The sequence below is a fragment of the Nicrophorus vespilloides genome, unplaced genomic scaffold (assembly GCF_001412225.1).
Source record: "Nicrophorus vespilloides isolate i.1.1-1 unplaced genomic scaffold, Nicve_v1.0, whole genome shotgun sequence".
Classification (NCBI taxonomy): Eukaryota; Metazoa; Arthropoda; class Insecta; order Coleoptera; family Silphidae; genus Nicrophorus; species Nicrophorus vespilloides.
The window spans coordinates 7,426-24,067 of NW_017097688.1; the positions used below are offsets into that span (position 1 = coordinate 7,426).

The 16,642-nt window shown below is 29.4% G+C and overlaps 7 protein-coding genes across 7 annotated transcripts; 3 read left to right on the top strand and 4 right to left on the bottom strand.

Annotated features, from left to right (window-relative positions):
- Window positions 1-2,154: 2,154 nt before the first annotated feature.
- On the bottom strand, window positions 2,155-2,832 carry LOC108560729 (inducible metalloproteinase inhibitor protein-like). The gene is made up of 3 exons (XM_017918397.1): window positions 2,733-2,832; window positions 2,470-2,664; window positions 2,155-2,411 (listed from the first exon to the last, which is right to left on the bottom strand). The coding sequence occupies exons 1-3, from the start codon at window positions 2,797-2,799 to the stop codon at window positions 2,197-2,199; spliced, it is 477 nt and encodes a 158-aa protein (XP_017773886.1). The 5' UTR covers window positions 2,800-2,832; the 3' UTR covers window positions 2,155-2,196.
- A 1,199-nt stretch (window positions 2,833-4,031) lies between these two features.
- On the bottom strand, window positions 4,032-4,657 carry LOC108560730 (inducible metalloproteinase inhibitor protein-like). The gene is made up of 3 exons (XM_017918398.1): window positions 4,591-4,657; window positions 4,343-4,537; window positions 4,032-4,288 (listed from the first exon to the last, which is right to left on the bottom strand). Exons 1-3 carry the CDS (start codon window positions 4,655-4,657, stop codon window positions 4,074-4,076), a joined length of 477 nt encoding a protein of 158 aa, XP_017773887.1. The 3' UTR covers window positions 4,032-4,073.
- Window positions 4,658-5,219: 562 nt separating this feature from the next.
- LOC108560728 (inducible metalloproteinase inhibitor protein-like) lies at window positions 5,220-6,045 on the top strand. The gene is made up of 2 exons (XM_017918396.1): window positions 5,220-5,519; window positions 5,576-6,045. The coding sequence occupies exons 1-2, from the start codon at window positions 5,261-5,263 to the stop codon at window positions 5,785-5,787; spliced, it is 471 nt and encodes a 156-aa protein (XP_017773885.1). The 5' UTR covers window positions 5,220-5,260; the 3' UTR covers window positions 5,788-6,045.
- Window positions 6,046-6,146: 101 nt separating this feature from the next.
- Window positions 6,147-6,743, bottom strand: LOC108560727 (inducible metalloproteinase inhibitor protein-like). The gene is made up of 2 exons (XM_017918395.1): window positions 6,467-6,743; window positions 6,147-6,408 (listed from the first exon to the last, which is right to left on the bottom strand). The coding sequence occupies exons 1-2, from the start codon at window positions 6,726-6,728 to the stop codon at window positions 6,200-6,202; spliced, it is 471 nt and encodes a 156-aa protein (XP_017773884.1). The 5' UTR covers window positions 6,729-6,743; the 3' UTR covers window positions 6,147-6,199.
- A 1,528-nt stretch (window positions 6,744-8,271) lies between these two features.
- LOC108560731 (inducible metalloproteinase inhibitor protein-like) lies at window positions 8,272-9,254 on the top strand. The gene is made up of 2 exons (XM_017918399.1): window positions 8,272-8,724; window positions 8,874-9,254. The coding sequence occupies exons 1-2, from the start codon at window positions 8,469-8,471 to the stop codon at window positions 9,098-9,100; spliced, it is 483 nt and encodes a 160-aa protein (XP_017773888.1). The 5' UTR covers window positions 8,272-8,468; the 3' UTR covers window positions 9,101-9,254.
- Window positions 9,255-10,487: 1,233 nt separating this feature from the next.
- LOC108560720 (inducible metalloproteinase inhibitor protein-like) lies at window positions 10,488-15,529 on the bottom strand. Its single transcript, XM_017918388.1, has 5 exons — window positions 15,410-15,529; window positions 15,318-15,345; window positions 11,051-11,095; window positions 10,805-10,999; window positions 10,488-10,750 (listed from the first exon to the last, which is right to left on the bottom strand). Exons 1-5 carry the CDS (start codon window positions 15,527-15,529, stop codon window positions 10,572-10,574), a joined length of 567 nt encoding a protein of 188 aa, XP_017773877.1. The 3' UTR covers window positions 10,488-10,571.
- A 446-nt stretch (window positions 15,530-15,975) lies between these two features.
- On the top strand, window positions 15,976-16,522 carry LOC108560739 (inducible metalloproteinase inhibitor protein-like). Its single transcript, XM_017918408.1, has 2 exons — window positions 15,976-16,059; window positions 16,302-16,522. The coding sequence occupies exons 1-2, from the start codon at window positions 15,984-15,986 to the stop codon at window positions 16,496-16,498; spliced, it is 273 nt and encodes a 90-aa protein (XP_017773897.1). The 5' UTR covers window positions 15,976-15,983; the 3' UTR covers window positions 16,499-16,522.
- The last annotated feature ends 120 nt before the right edge of the window (window positions 16,523-16,642 follow it).

The window sequence follows — 16,642 nt, forward strand, 5'->3', positions numbered from 1 at the left end:
TTTTTTTTTTTTTGACATAAGGCATCGACAACTAGGTCATTAGGTCATTAGCCGTGTTATTTGAAACCTTGCTATTCGATTCCCCAAATCCAAATAAAATTGGGCGTTGTCTTACCAACTTGAGTATTTATATATACATATGTTGTTAACTGTACAGTTTTTCATCTAAGTACAGAGTGCGACATGCCTTATTTGTTTTTATTTATGTATTACATATGATTTATGTATCCATAATGATCTTATAACTAGTACTGCAACGTCTTCTAATCCCACTACTGCATCATTGATAATTGATACTTTATCGTTCACCCCCGTCTGATAAGTTTTTTATGCTGTTGCTAAGTAAAATTAATTCCTGTACACTTATTTTAGGCAACCAAGTATACACATAGGCTTTAAAACAGTGTATATTACAAATACAGTAATACCAAGCAAAATACGACGTTGGTCACTCCAGATTAACTATAGTCCAGTTTAAAATTTGAAATCAATAAAAGCAGGAGAATAAAAGTAAAATCGTTTTTGTTCCGTTTCTATGCGGTTTACCATTTCATCATTAACAAATAATTTATATAATTGATATAACGCATCTTTTTATTATATGACTTAAGAAGAAATTTGTTAAATTAATCAGAAAAACTTTGGTTAATAGAATAGAAATATATAATTTTTACACAGTTAAATATTTTATGGATAAGAATATACTAAAATCCTTGATTAATTGAAATTTGTAACATATATATTATTGTAAATAGGAAACTTCCTTTTAAATCTTAAACAATTTTCCATGAAATATACTACAAAGTTCATTATTTAATTATTCTATTGTATTCAATACTGTAAGTAGTTTTATTATCTTAATATATGCGAATATTTGAAAACAAAATCAAGAATACTAAATGTTATTGATATTCAAAATATTTACGAATATTACTATCATAAAAAATGCAAGTGAACTAAAAAAATAGTGTTTCATATATAATTGATTTTTTAAATGTATAACTTTATTAAAAATAATTTCAATTATTGTAAATTATTTGAAGAATATATAATTTTTATTACCTTTAATTTGATCCAACGTGTTAACGACCAAAGTTTTTCTGATATTTTTTTCCTAATATATTTCATTAAAATCTGATAAAATTGTACAGCAATATCTCGCATAGTACGGTTTCCGCTAATAACCCGCACTGTATGAAACCGCATTATTCGAGAACTTTAAAAGCGCATAAAAATAAACTACACACAAAGAGAATGAACTGAATATAAAAGCAACCAAAAAATGTTAATTTATGTAATAAAAATAATGTTGCGTTCTATTTATTTCAGAATTTATTTTTATTTTGCAGAATTAACATTTATATTGTTTGATCAACTAGGAACAGATATTGTTGGATGGCTTAGATGAAAAAAAAACATATCGCTACCATAAGGAAACTACTTGGTTTGTTAGTTAAAAAACTGCATTGGCTACTGGGCAATCTCCACCGAAAACAAACTCCTTATATATAAGGCAATCATCAAACCCATATGGACTTATGGTATCCAACTTTGGAATATGCTTGCTACTCAAGAATAGATATCATTGAGAGATTCATATGAAAATCGTTATGGCAAATAACCAATTCTATTTGGTTCTCCATCAATAATTGTATTCATCAATCCACAAATATCAGCATCGTTAAAGAAGAGATCAAAAAAGCCTGCATCAGATATCATCATCGCCTGGAGCATCATCAGAATCAACTAGGTAAAGAGACGAGGAACACAGATACGATTTCAACCGCAGGAACTTCTTACATCACAATAAAGTATATTAATGTCAAAATAATATCCAATAATATCTAATATGACGTCTCGTTGATATCTCAATTAGGTTAAGTTTTCTTCAAAATTTGCTTAATGATAGAATGTTTTCAGTATCTTAATCTGAAGATTATGTGTTAAAAAAAATGTAGATGTACAAAATTGTATACTAACGTATTCATTGCTTTGTAATATAGTAGAAAAAATAATAATGAAGATTATAAAACTAACAATATATATTATTATAAATAATCTTCATAATTAACATGTTTTTTTAAACAGAAATTATATTAGTGTAACTAAACAAATTAATTGCATTTTTCGAGTTTGGATATAAAAAAACAAAAGTAAAGTTTAATAGTGTATTTGATTATCTTTGAATATAATTGCTTATACAGGAGGGGCACGAGTTGTGGTGGTGCTGTCTGGTATGGGAGTGCACTGCTCTTGAGGAATGCATTTGCCAGTTGAATCCTTCTTGTATCCTTTGATGCAATAACATCCTTCAACGTGTTCTTGTCTAAGATACTGATCCCAAGCTATAGCATGGCATTCATTGTTCAAATGGGTATCAACACGAAGTTCTTCGTTCTCTCCGCAAATTCCTAAAAGAAAAATATAATTTAAATCCATTTTTTTTCTTATATAAGATATAAAACCAACCACTCAATCTTTCTTCGCATTTCTCGTAGGGAATACAAGAACCAGTTTGATCTCTAGCATAACCTGAGATGCAATAACACATATCGTTGCACATAATATTGATAATTGGGCAAGTTTCATTGTAGTTTAAGCATGTTGTTTGACAGGCGCTGCCGCAGGAGTAGGCTTCATTAGGTCTGAAGCAATCCCTTGGAACTGATGATTAAATATATTTAGTTTTTTAATAATTATAAAATATTAATTTTTGTTATTGTGTAACTTACATCTACCACCATTGGCGCTGCATAAAGCAAGGCCAACTAAAAGAATGAAACTGGTTTGTGCAAACATTTTGATGGAATGAATAACGAGCGAAAACTCTGACAATTTATACTCAGAATATGTTTACACAGTAATTATTTTGTCACGTTGATGATTACTTTTGAATTAATTTCAGTTAATCCTATATTGCATTGTATTTAGAATATTAGTATTAAGTTATGTTTATTTAGTACATTTTTTGGGAAATTATTGAACATGTATGTCTCGCATAGAATTGATAAACAAGTTCACCAATTTTCGGCAGTTTGATACTGGACTAATCAAGGATTTTAAAACCGCTTAAATATAAATGGCACAAAAAGGGACTTCACTATATATTAGGGAACAAATATGATTTATGTACAAAAAAATGAATAAATAATTATTAAATTACGTTATGTTGTCAAACCTAAATATTATCCCAAACAGCTATATTTTCAAGTTGCACATCAAGCAGTTGAAGCTAAATAACTAGGAATAGATAGCTTAGATGAAAAAAAAACTTATCGCTGCCAAAAGGAAACAACTTGGTTTGATGGTTAAAAATCTGCATTGGCTACTGGGCAATCTCAACCGAAAACAAGGAGTTTGTATATATAAGCCAATCATCAAACCCATATGGACTTATGGTATCTAATTTTGGGGATCTTCTTGCTACTCAAGAATAGATATCATTGAGAGATTCATATGAAAATCGTTATGGCAAATGATCAATTCTATTTGGTTCTCCATCAATAATTGTATTCATCAATCCACTAATATCAGCATCGTTAAAGAAGAGATCAAAAAAGCCAGCATCAGATATCATCATCGCCTGGAGCATCATGAGAATCAACTAGGTAAACAGACGAGGAACACAGATAACTATCTGCGAAGACTGAAACGATTTCAACCTCAGGAACTTCCTACGTCACAATAAAGTATATTAATGTCAAAATAATATCCCATAATATCTAATATGACGTCTTGTTGAGATCTCAATAGGTTAAGTTTTCTTCAAAATTTGCTTAATGATAGTATGTTTTGAGTATCTTAATCTGAAGATTATGTCTTAAAAAAAATGTAGATGTACAAAATTGTATACTAATGTAGTCATTGTTTTGTAATATAGTAGAAAAAAAAATAATGAAGTTTATAAAACTAACAATATATATTATTATAAATAATCTACATAATTCATATGTTTTTTTAAACAGAAATTATATTAGTGTAACTAAGCAAATTAATTGCATTTTTCGAGTTTGTATATAAAAAAACAAAAGTAAAGTTTAATAGTGTATTTAAATATCTTTGAATATAATTGCTTATACAGGAGGGGCACGAGTTGTGGTGGTGCTGTCTGGTATGGGAGTGCACTGCTCTTGAGGAATGCATTTGCCAGTTGAATCCTTCTTGTATCCTTTGATGCAATAACATCCTTCAACGTGTTCTTGTCTAAGATACTGATCCCAAGCTATAGCATGGCATTCATTGTTCAAATGGGTATCAACACGAAGTTCTTCGTTCTCTCCGCAAATTCCTAAAAGATAAATATAATTTAAATCCATTTTCTTATATAAGATATAAATCTAACCGTTCAATCTTTCTTCGCATTTCTTATAAGGAATACAAGAACCAGTTTGATCTCTAGCATAACCTGGGATGCAATAACACATATCGTTGCACATAATATTGATTATTGGGCAAGTTTCATTATAGTTTAAGCATGTTGTTTGACAGGCGCTGCCGCAGTAGTAGGCTTCATTAGGTCTGAAGCAATCCCTTGGAACTAAATATAAAATACAGTTAGAAAAGATACAAAATGAAAAATGAGCAATTTACAAAAACCACCATTAGCGCTGCATAAAGCAATGCCAACTAAAAGAACGAAACTGATTTGTGCGAACATGTTGATATACTAATAACCTCATGAAAGCGCTATGTATTTATATGAGAAAATTATTTGCATAGTAATTAATTGTTAACGATAATGAATATAAAATGCAGTTTTCCATTGTTTTATATTTATTTTCGTTAATCCCATAGTCCATTGTGTTTAATAATCTTTTAGTATTAACTCATGCTTATTTAGTACGCTCTAAAGAAAGTTAAGACTGAAAAATATATTTTTACAAGTAAAATATTTCTACAACTTTGTAATTTTTTTACTCTCTATAAGACCCGAAAAAAAATTAGACTACTGAATCAGCTAACTTCGTCAACTAAAGAATCAACATTGGATGGTATGGACTATCAATATATATCCCTTGACATAGCAACCAAATTAAATACTATATATATACACATTTATTTTTAATTAATCAATCTGACAAAAGAAAAATATACATTTTTAATGTTTGGTGTAAACAATAACATAATCTTAATCCGACTCTGACCGACTGGTTATTTGTTTCCTATGCAACGGAAAGGTCATGCATACAGGAAAATCAGCGACATATACTGATACAAAAACTCGTTACATTCAGTATAGAAGACCATTCAATGCGCAACGATGGCATTGAAAACATCAGTTGTGATTGCCGCTATTTGCGTTATGCAAACCATTGCATTTCAATCACCGAAAGACTGTTTCAGACCAAACGAGGTATACTTATGCAATGGTGCTTGCCAAATAACCTGCACCAATTACAATAAACCATGCTTGATAGCAAACATCGTCTGCAACGATTGGTGCTATTGCAAAAAGGGTTATGCCAGAGATCAGACTGGAAATTGTGTGGCAATAGCGAAATGCGCGGATCGACTTAATGGTAATCAAAATAGCTTGTTTAAATGAACTTATTGATTATTTTGGTATGTTCTATAGGTATTTGCGGCGAGAACGAGGAAAACCGAGTGGATTTCTACTTGCACGATACTTGCCACGAGCAATTGCTCAATAGCTGGGAAATCGAATCTGGGGATAGAATGGGATGTTATTGCATTGCTGGTTATAAGAGAGATCCATCTGGAAAGTGCATTCCAGCTGCTGAGTGTCCTCCAAAGCCACCAGCCAAATATCCAAATAGCAAATCGTAAATTAATTAACGTATTTCTTACATTTAATTTGTTGGATATACTTCCAACATTGCACCTGATACTTATATTGAAACTCAAATCATATATGAGTATAGAAACTACACATCTATTGTATGCTATAAAGTAATAAATTATATGAGAAAACTATACAATTCATTTATTTATTGTATTGTGCCAACACACATATTCAATGCAGATTATGGTTTGTATGTGGGAGATTAAAAAAATAAAGATGACATTAAAGAAGTTCCTTCCAGAAAATATTAATGATTGCAAAAGATGGTTAACCCATTTGTAGCTGAATAAAAATAAATTATTGATCATTACCAGACAAGATGAAAGGATTATGTTAAATTATCTTATGTTAAGTATGCTTTAATTAAGTCATATTAATGTAAGTTTAGTTTTCCAATTAGTTATTTTCTGGGTATTTTGCTGGTGGTTTTGGTGGACACTCTGCAGCAGGAATGCAAATACCAGTCGGAGCCCTCTTGTATCCAGCAATGCAGTAGCAACCTAAAGCATCCTCTTGTGGTACTTCCAGATCAGTAAGCAACTGCTCGTGACAATCGTTATGCAAGTAGAAATCAACACGATATTCCTCATTTTCTCCGCAAATACCTATAACAACAATTACCAATGATATACAAATTACAAAATATAAATATTATTATCTTACCATTCAACCTATCCTCGCATTTGTCAATAGGCACGCATGTTCCAGTTTGATCTCTAGCATAACCTTCGACGCAATAGCACACATCGTTACAGATTATGTTAATAATTGGGCAAGTTTGATTAAGAGTTTCGCAGGTTATTTGACATGCCGATCCACAGCTGTAAAATTCCTTTGGCCTGAAGCAGTCCTTTGGGATGTAGCCAATCGCCAAAGTTTGCAAGAAACAGAAAGCTGCAAGGATGATTAGACGTTGAATACCCATGTTGGCAATTATATAATTTAGATAATTTTACTGCCGTTTATATAGTAATTTCTAAGAGACGTAAAAATCTGGCTATTGTTATAAAATACATTTACAAAAAAAATAAAAACAAAAGAGAATTAATGCATTTTAATTATACATCAAATGTTGAACAATGTTAAATGATAATAATATTTATTTATTTAATTTATATCAATTGTGTTGAAATTTATTATCCAGACAAGATATACTTGCATGTAAGATACACATACTTTTTTTTGTCTGAAATTCAATTTTGTATACTTGAATTAAGTCATCTTTATTTAAGTATATTTAAATTAAGTCGTCTTAAGTTAAGTATATTGAAGCAAAGTGGTCTTAAGTTAAGTATACTTAAATTAAATCATCTTAAGTTAAGTATCCTTAAAATAAGTCATCTTTAGTTAAGTATACATAAATTAAGACGTCTTAAATTAAATCATCCTAAGTTAAGTAACCTTAAAATAAGTCATCTTCAGTTAAATATACTTGAATTAAGTCGTATTAAGTTAAGTAATATTTAGTTAAGTATCCTTAAAATAAGTCATCTTTAGTTAAGTATACATAAATTAAGACGTCTTAAGTTAAGTATACTTAAATAAAGTTATCTTAAGTTAACTATACTTAAATTAAGTAATATTTAGTTAAGTATACTTAAAGTATACTTAAAGTATACTTAAATAAAGTTATCTTAAGTTAAGTATACTTAAATTAAGTAATATTTAGTTAAGTATACTTAAATTAAGTCATTTTTAGTTAAATTGACTTAATTTAAATCATCTTAAGTTAAGTATCCTTAAAATAAGTCATCTTTAGTATACATAAATTAAGTAATATTTAGTTAAATATCCTTATAATAAGTCATGTTTAGTTAAGTATACATAAATTAAGACGTCTTAAGTTAAGTATACTTAAATCATGTTAAGTATCCTTAATATAAGTCATCTTTAGTTAAGAAGACTTGAATTAAGTCATCTTTAGTTAAGAAGACTTGAATTAAGTCGTCTTAAGTTAAGTATACTTAAATTAAGTAATATTTAGTTAAGTATACATAAATTAAGTCATCTTTAGTTAAGTATACATAAATTAAGACGTCTTAAGTTAAGTATCCTTAAAATAAGTCATCTTAAGTTAAGTATACTTAAATTCAATCATCTTATAATATTCTCAAAATCTTCAAACTTACCTTTTCTTTAAAAGAATAATAATATTACGAAAAAAAACCGTTGAGAAAACATACTTATGTCATTAGAACCATACCTACCTAATTGTGCAACAATATATGCTTTGAAAATATATTTTAGAATTTGCGAGTAATGCCCGATAAAACCGCACCGATAATAACAGAGAAACGTATTTCATATTAAAAAAAATGTTATCTCACTAACAGGAAATGGTTACAGTTGAAATGAAAGAAAATAAAGAAACCCATAAAAAAATACATATGTAGATTTCGATAAAATTTTATTTTTACAGGAGCGGACCGTTAATTTTCAGGACCCTGTGCTAACACTATATTGGGGCCCTCGACTAATACTTTTGAGGGCCCTCAAATAACATTGTTCTAGAGCCTTGGACTTATTTTTTTTGGGTGGCCTTTTGATTGAACGGGGCTCTGCGCTTCCAGCCTATTTAGACCAATCCTAAATCCGCCACTGTATTTTAGCTAAATTGGTATAAAAAGGTGACATTTTTATTTTAATTTAATATTGCCTTTGCACGATGAAGGTTACGATGTTTGCAATTATTGTCCTTTTTGGCATCCTAGAAGTCCTTGCTATTGGCCCAAAAGACTGTTTTAGACCTAACGAAGTTTATTACTGTGGCGGAGCTTGTCAAATTACATGCTACAACTACAACAAAATTTGTCCAATAATAAATGTAAGATGTAACGACATGTGTTATTGCATCAAAAATTACGCTAGGGATCAAACTGGAACGTGTGTCCACATTAAATATTGTAAAGACAGATTGAACGGTATGTTAAATAATTAATTATATTTATATTAGCCTTATTGATACTAAATTTTAAATTTAATTATTATGTGAAGTCTTCTGTATCTGTTATATATTCTGATCAATAATTATTGATAATACATTAATTTTATTTTTGTTATTTATTTTTAGGTAAATGTGGTGATCATGAAGAATACAGACTTGATTTTTACTTGAACAATGAATGCTACATTCAGAAGCTTACAGAAATTGAAGTTTCCAAGCGAAAAGTCTTAGGATGTTTCTGTATTAAAGGATATAAAAGAGATCCGTCTGGGAAATGTATTCCAGCAGCAAAATGCCCAATTCAACCGCCTCCAAAGTATCCACAAAGTTCAATTCCATTTTACAAGTTTTGATTTTGTACCATTATGAATAAAATAATATTTCTATTCATTTATACCGTAATCCAATTCAAATTATTCAATTATACAGTTTTCACATTTTTTTCAGCATTTATAGAGTACAATTTTTGATTTTATTCAGTAGTTACATCATTATTTCTCTTATATACATGCAGTTTTTACTAAATAATAAATAAAATTTATGAATTATTTTTTAATTTTCTCAAATTGATTTTTTTTGAAATTCTTTTTTCTAATCCTGTAAGTACTGAAATGTACTTATTGGGCTTTCTTTCATACTCATATTGTAGCGTGAAAGTGTTGCAAGCGGGATGATTTTGCTGTGACCTGGGGGGCATTTTATTATTTACTAAAGTAAATTTTATATGTTAAGGCAATTAAATAAATTTATCTTATAAGATAATTAGCTTTATTGATAATTTTGTTAAGATATATAAATCTGAGTATTAAAGAATTCAGCCAGTAACCAAACATCAAATATAGTTTACATATATTTATGTTCACACGTATACACATTCCATCTGTTTTATTTAGTTGATTAAATAGATTTGGGAGATATTGTATCTAAATGTCTTCAGTATTCGACGATGATTTAATCAGCTCCATAGATAGTTTATTTAGATAGTATTTCAGCTGGTATTGGTACTTAGTGCTGACCTCAGTTTTATTTTCCTTAAGAAGGCTGAGGTTAACTAGGTGATGGAAATCATAATTAGTGGAGAACCTTTTAGCATTGGTAAGTAAGTTTTTAATTATATCGATGCTCGATATGAGACAGATTCCCAAAGTTTTATGCCATCAGGTCCAGGCAACTGAAATTTTCAAAATTCTGGTAAGAGAACATCCTCAAGCAGTGTTTAGTATAATAAATGATACAACAGTAGACTGAAAATTTCCAGAAAGGTGAAAGATCCCAAAGCGGTGATCAACATGCGAAGAAATCAAGAGCTGGCACAAGAAGCAATAGAAATAATTGTGCCTTACTGACTTTGGATGTCAAAAATGCCTTCAATGAAAAATAATACTAGAAGAAACAAGAAAATGAGGAATTGCCACATACTTAAGAAAAGTAATAAGAAGTTACAACAGAAGTTACGCGAGCTCCCTGGCCAAGAAAGTCATAAAAATAAACAGCGGAGTCCGTCTGCGTTCAGTGATAGGTATACACTATTATTTTCACATTAGTTAATTTAGTTTATTAACCCTCAAAACCGGTAGTTTTTATTAGTAGTTTTTACTATTTTTTTTATTTCTAATAATTTATTATAGAAGTTGACATATTTAAGACATTTTCTACATATTAATATACAATAAACATATATAATATTTGAAATAATAAAACTATTTTTTTTAAACATTTTACTTCATTCTATTTTCAATATTGATATAAATACATAACCTTAGTATGAATATTCATTATATTTAATAAAATGTATAATTTTCTAAAAGTTTGAAAACCTCTGCTTTAGGGCATCGGACAATAATTGAAAGGAACGCAGAGACCGGATGGGTCCCTCAAGTATCCTTCAATGCAATAACAACCATATTTGTCTCCCTCCTCGACCTCTTCAGTTAATAACTGAGGAATGCACTCGTTTCTCGTATAGAAATCCAAGCGTAATTCTTCATTGATCCCGCAAATACCTAAAAGAACAAATTGAAGACTTTATTAAAGAAGATTATAAAACCAATTTTCACCGTTCAGTCTGTCATTGCATTTATCGATCGATACACAAGAACCAGTTTGATCACGAGCGTATCCTTCTTCACAATAGCAACGATCGTTGCATTTTTTATTAATGATGTCACAGGTTTGTCCAAGGGTGGCACACGTCACCTGACAAGCACTTCCACACGCGTACTTCTCATTAGGCCTGAAACAACCCTTGGGAACTACAAAATAAGACATTATCTAAGTTATAGTTACATATTTATATTACTTACTTCCGTTCGGATCGTAATAAGCGTTGATCTGGCAAACGCACAGAACTACAACAAAAAGTAAACCACGATTCATGTTGCTCAACTAAAAGTGCTAAAAACGATAATATTTATATACAAATTTACTTAACAATTATTCATTTTTTATAATTTTTATGCATAATAACAAAGGCAATGTAATTAAATTTATGACTCTCTCCTCCTCTATTGTTACTAAATCCTTTTTGTAAATATCCGTTTTATATATAAATCATCAAAATGCAATAGACTTTAAATCGCTTTATGTTATCAGTTAGTCGTAAATTATACTTATAATCTAAGACAATTTTTTTTTCTAAAATCATGATTTAAGCTGTAATATATGGATATTCCTGAGATCGAACTGAATCTTGTGTTCCGATCGATGAATGAGAAAATAAATTAAATGGTAATATTTCCTTTCTATATATTTCAATCCAATATATAATAAGTTTCAAAAAGGAGGCTCGTGGGCCAAATTCGGCACTCGAAATAATATTACACAGCCCGCGAGTACATTTCAATAATGTATTTGTCGTAAATATGGTGCTTATACTTTTAGAGATATGTACAGAGCTTATGTGACTGCATGTTAACTCTAATTTTGTTAAAAAGAATTCCGCATAAAAAATGCAGCTGACGACTTTCAAGTTGTGCATTATAAGTAATTCCCAATGTGGTCTATATCGACCCCTAGGGGTCTATGACAACCTGCAAGGGGTTTACGTCGGCAAAAAAAAATTGAGGGTCCATGAAATGAAAATGGGGGTCCGCGATAGTGGATCTCAACATACACTGATAGTACCTATTTACTTACATTATACTATCTTATAATATAAAAACATATACATTATTTATAAAAGTACCTATGTAGTAAAAAATTATTATATATGTTTATAAAATTGTGTAAGTTGTAGGATGTAGGCATTCGCTTTGTAGTCGCAATACATTTTGAACTTGTAAAAATCTGCACATAATGATATACCAGTATCATCTTGTTACAAGCATACGCGCAGTCTCAGAGCAAAGATCTTAATAATTATAAAGATGTCCCAATACAAATAATAAATTTACAAAAAATCAATATCAGGTAAGTAGCGTGTCTACCCAAAACCGAAAAACATGGCAAGGGGTCTACGACACAAAAAAGTTTGGGAACCTCTGCTCTATATAAGGGTGTCCCAAAATTAAAGCAAGATTTGAATTTGCTGCCATTTGTGCAGTAAATCGTTGGCAACCCAAAAAAAAAACAATTTGACAGCTGGCAGGTTAGGGTTAGTAAAAATGGGGCGTTGAATGGATTATTGAGCATCAACAAGTGGATGCTGATTTTTCGAGCAAAATCATCTTAAGCGATGAAGCACATTTTCACTTTGATGGCTTTGTTAATTATTGGTTAATTAATGGCTTTGTTAATTGTAATTCCCCTAGATCTTGTGATTTAACACTATTAGATTTCTTTTTATGGGATTATTTGAAATCAAAGGTCTATGTCAACAAACCCACAACCGCCCGTGTATTACAGGATGAAATTAAACGCTGCATCAACGAAATTCTCAGCAAAGCTGTGGAAGCCATTTGCCCGATGTGTTATTCCATAAATAACCCTGTCCTATGTATTTTATGATTCAATAGAAAAATCACAACCTGAAGACTAAAAACTGTGTTTTCTATTTAATTCAAATCTTGTGTTAATTTTGGAACACCCTTTATAATTGTTTGTATCTGAGTTTAGATTTGATTCTTATTCCAAAAATGAATGTAATTTTATTAATTGGTTGATTTTAGAGAAGTTTGTTACCATATACCAAAATATGTAATTTAAGTAAAGAGTGAATTTTATTTGAGCAGAAATATGCGTTCATAACAAAATCTGATTTAATATGAATTTGAAATAAATAAAATAATTTTATAAAATATATGCTTTGCTTCCTATATTTTAGATGTTTTTATGTAAATGTTACATACAAAAAGTAAACATATTTTATTTATTGTACGTGCTTGAAGAATAGTCTACATTTCAAACACGTTCCAGAAATAATTTAAATTTTGCTAAAAGAAACACGCTTTCTGCATGTTTAAGTAGATGTATGTTATCTAATACTTAAAAAAAGTATGTTTAATTTTAATTACTACAATTTCCTCTAAATATTGCAAATACAAATACATTGTGTTTTGTTTTGATTAAACAATTTTATTCCAATCCAATTTGGTATAATTATTATTATTGAATCTCATTGGTTTTTCAATGAAATTTTAATATCATCCAATGTGATATTTGCAACTGCCCTATGATAATATTATTAATTTATGTAATAATTAATATAGAAATGAAGTTTATTCAAAAAATTATTATAAAATAGTGAAATTTAATTATATTCAATTATAATTTATTATATTTATTATAAATAAATACATATACAAATTAAATTAAATTAAAAAACAACTTATTATTGTATGTTTTTATTTAAAATGTTTATATTTTCTCAATATATTTTATTATAAAAACACAAGTATCTATGTGTTATAAGTAGTATCAAGATTTATGTATATTTCTATAAGATAAAAAAAAAACAATTTATACAAAAATATTGCATTTAAGATAAACATTAGAATTTTTATAAGTATTTAGTCACTTGAACTAAATATTACTAAATATTACTAAAAGTCACTTGAACTAAATATTATAAGTACTTTTAGATTTGTGATAAGGGACTTTCCATTTCTTATCACCTTCGTTCATACATACATAACAAACAATAAAAAGTGAACTTGTGTTTTTATCAAAATTTGATTATATTTACATACCATTATTGCCGTTCCATTAAATACGTCCTTCTTATGTTAATTTAGCATTACATATCTTTTGTTATTTTATTCCAAACATAAGTATAGTTATGCAACTTAATATACAGAGAGTGAAATATTTCCTGATCTCTCGAACGGATGACCCAAAAAGAAACTGCGTTATATTTGAATACAAAGAATACAAATAATATTTTTTGTACTTATTTTTATTGTTTTATGTTAAATATGACACTAACTGGTTACATACATAAAGTGACGATACATCCCGTTATCCCCAAGCACAGCTTCGCGATGCCGCAATGTCCCGTCTTTAGAAAGAGAGCAGAAGACTGTGTTCTTCAAAGAATATTTTAATTGACAAATTTAACTATAATTTCTAGGTGGGAATAAATCCATAAGATGAATTAATTGAAAAAGGATTTATTGATTCTAAACAAGACACAGAAACACTAATGCACCCATAGAAAGAGTCTTTTCCCTTGTGAATAAGTTACATATTTTTTAAATTAGTAATTGTTTCGTTTTGAGGAAAATACTAAATTGTCACGTTATACATATACCGAAAAGTGTATACTAAGTTGCATACTTTAACTGGCTTATAGATTGGTAGGAACAAAAAAAAACTGTAATAATTTGATTGCTAATTGAAAATAAATGTTCTTTTCTCAATATTAAATGCTTGTATATTAAATAAGTTGTATTATAAGTTCAATTAAAAATATCTAAATAAGTATAAGAATTGTGATTAAGAATATTGTACTTATCTTTTTTAATTAACATTTTAAATGGGATCATTTCTTTATATAATTTATTTAATATCCTAATAAATTAATGTACTTGGGTTTGAAGAAGCTTGGGCAAGATATTCATTTTGTTCTAGATTTGTATAAAATTTATGTTTGAGAAGAATTAAAGAGATCCTTAAGGTTCGTATAATGTATGAAATGATGATAGCATATCCTTTCCATTAGACTACCTTCCCACCATCTTCTGGTTCTAACGGTAGGCATCAAGGAAGCTAAGCTAGAAGACACGCTGGAAACCGTGGTGGAAATCATGTCAGGAAGCCAGGTGAAATGGGATATAGTAGCAAATGTTGGCTGATTTAAGAAGGCAGACAAAAAGGTGATGATTGCTGTGCGTGAGTGGGTGTGATATACCAGATTATTAAGAAAACTAGTGCCAAACCATGAGCTGTGCATGCTTAGAAGAGAGAGGTGTCATTTTAGTGTATAAAACATGGACTATTTTACTTAAAACAAATGAAGACTACTATTTTATTACTCTCAAATTGAGTATAAACGGTGCTTAAATATGCTCAATGTGAATATGTTAATATTTCTTTAAAAGAGTAAACAAAAATTATCAATAAAAAAACTTAATTTTAGAAAATTATTATCAAAAATTGTTATTATATTAAGCAATTCTGGTATTGTATGCTCACCCAGTGCTACTGTACTGTCTATTATTAGCTATATATATTTGATGAAATCTTTACGTGTAAAAAGGAAATAATTGACTGAAGTACTGAAGTACATAGACAAGAAGATGATGATGGGTGTGTGTGATTGAAAAATAGAAGTGCTGACGCGAAACGGGTTTGCAAGGACAAATCAGCATGATCAGAAATCCAGTGCCAAACCATGGGCTCTGCATGTTTGGATGAGAGAGGACTGGTTTTAGTGTATACAAATCTCACAGTTCCTTTCCAGCCATGGTCCCTTTTGAAGATTTCTACTCATCCAGTAAAACAAACAAAGAACCAGTCTATTGCTCTCAAATTGAGTATAAACACTGCTAAACTATATTTACATATGTCCAAATATATCACAAAATAATATATTGAACTCAATTTGTCCATATTTCTTTAAAAGTATTAACAAAAATTACCAATAAAATTTATTTTAAAGTACAAAATCAATTATTGAATTATTTACATTAGCATACATTATTATAAATAATTGTTATTGTATTAAGCGTTCTTGGTATTGTATGCTTACCCAGAACTACTTTAATGTCTATTATTAGCGATGCTGTAATCGATATTAGATGAAAACATTACGTATAAATAGCAAAGATTTCTTTGTTTACCGACTAATTTTGTAACAAGATGTTCCTGCAAGCGTTTCTATTTTTCATATTATTAACAAATGAGACTTTCAGTCAACCCTACAATACAGTTGGAGGTAAATATTTTAAAATGTTATTTATTTAATTTCTCTTCTTATTTAACTGAACATGAATTAGATAAGTTAATTTAAGAAAATAATATTGCCTTGTGTGAACCTTTCGGCGTTTTTCTTAATTGTATACTTTCTTTGTCTAGAATTATTTCTGTAATTTTCATTTAATTATCTAATTTTGTAGAAATATTATTGTTTTGTAATGATAGTTATATAATATTTTTTAATTTTTTTTTTCGTTGTAGGTATTGTAAAGAATTGTCCTAAACCTAATGAACATTACGAATGTACAAGCACCTGTGAATCGAATTGTTCAACACTAGGTTTACCTTGTCGACTGAGATTCATTCGATGTAACGACGTTTGCTATTGCGACGAAGGATTCTCGAGGGACTCAAAGGACAACTGCATTCCTAGTAGCCAATGCCCGAACAAGAAGTAACAAACGCGCAATAAATCCACTCGACATTTGCAGTGCAATGTAATTCGATCGATTAGTTAACGGTACTCACGTTTTGATTTGCTTAAAAATAGACGTCGGCTGCAGCAGCAAACAACAACAGTTGCACAATTCGAAAGGAAAAAT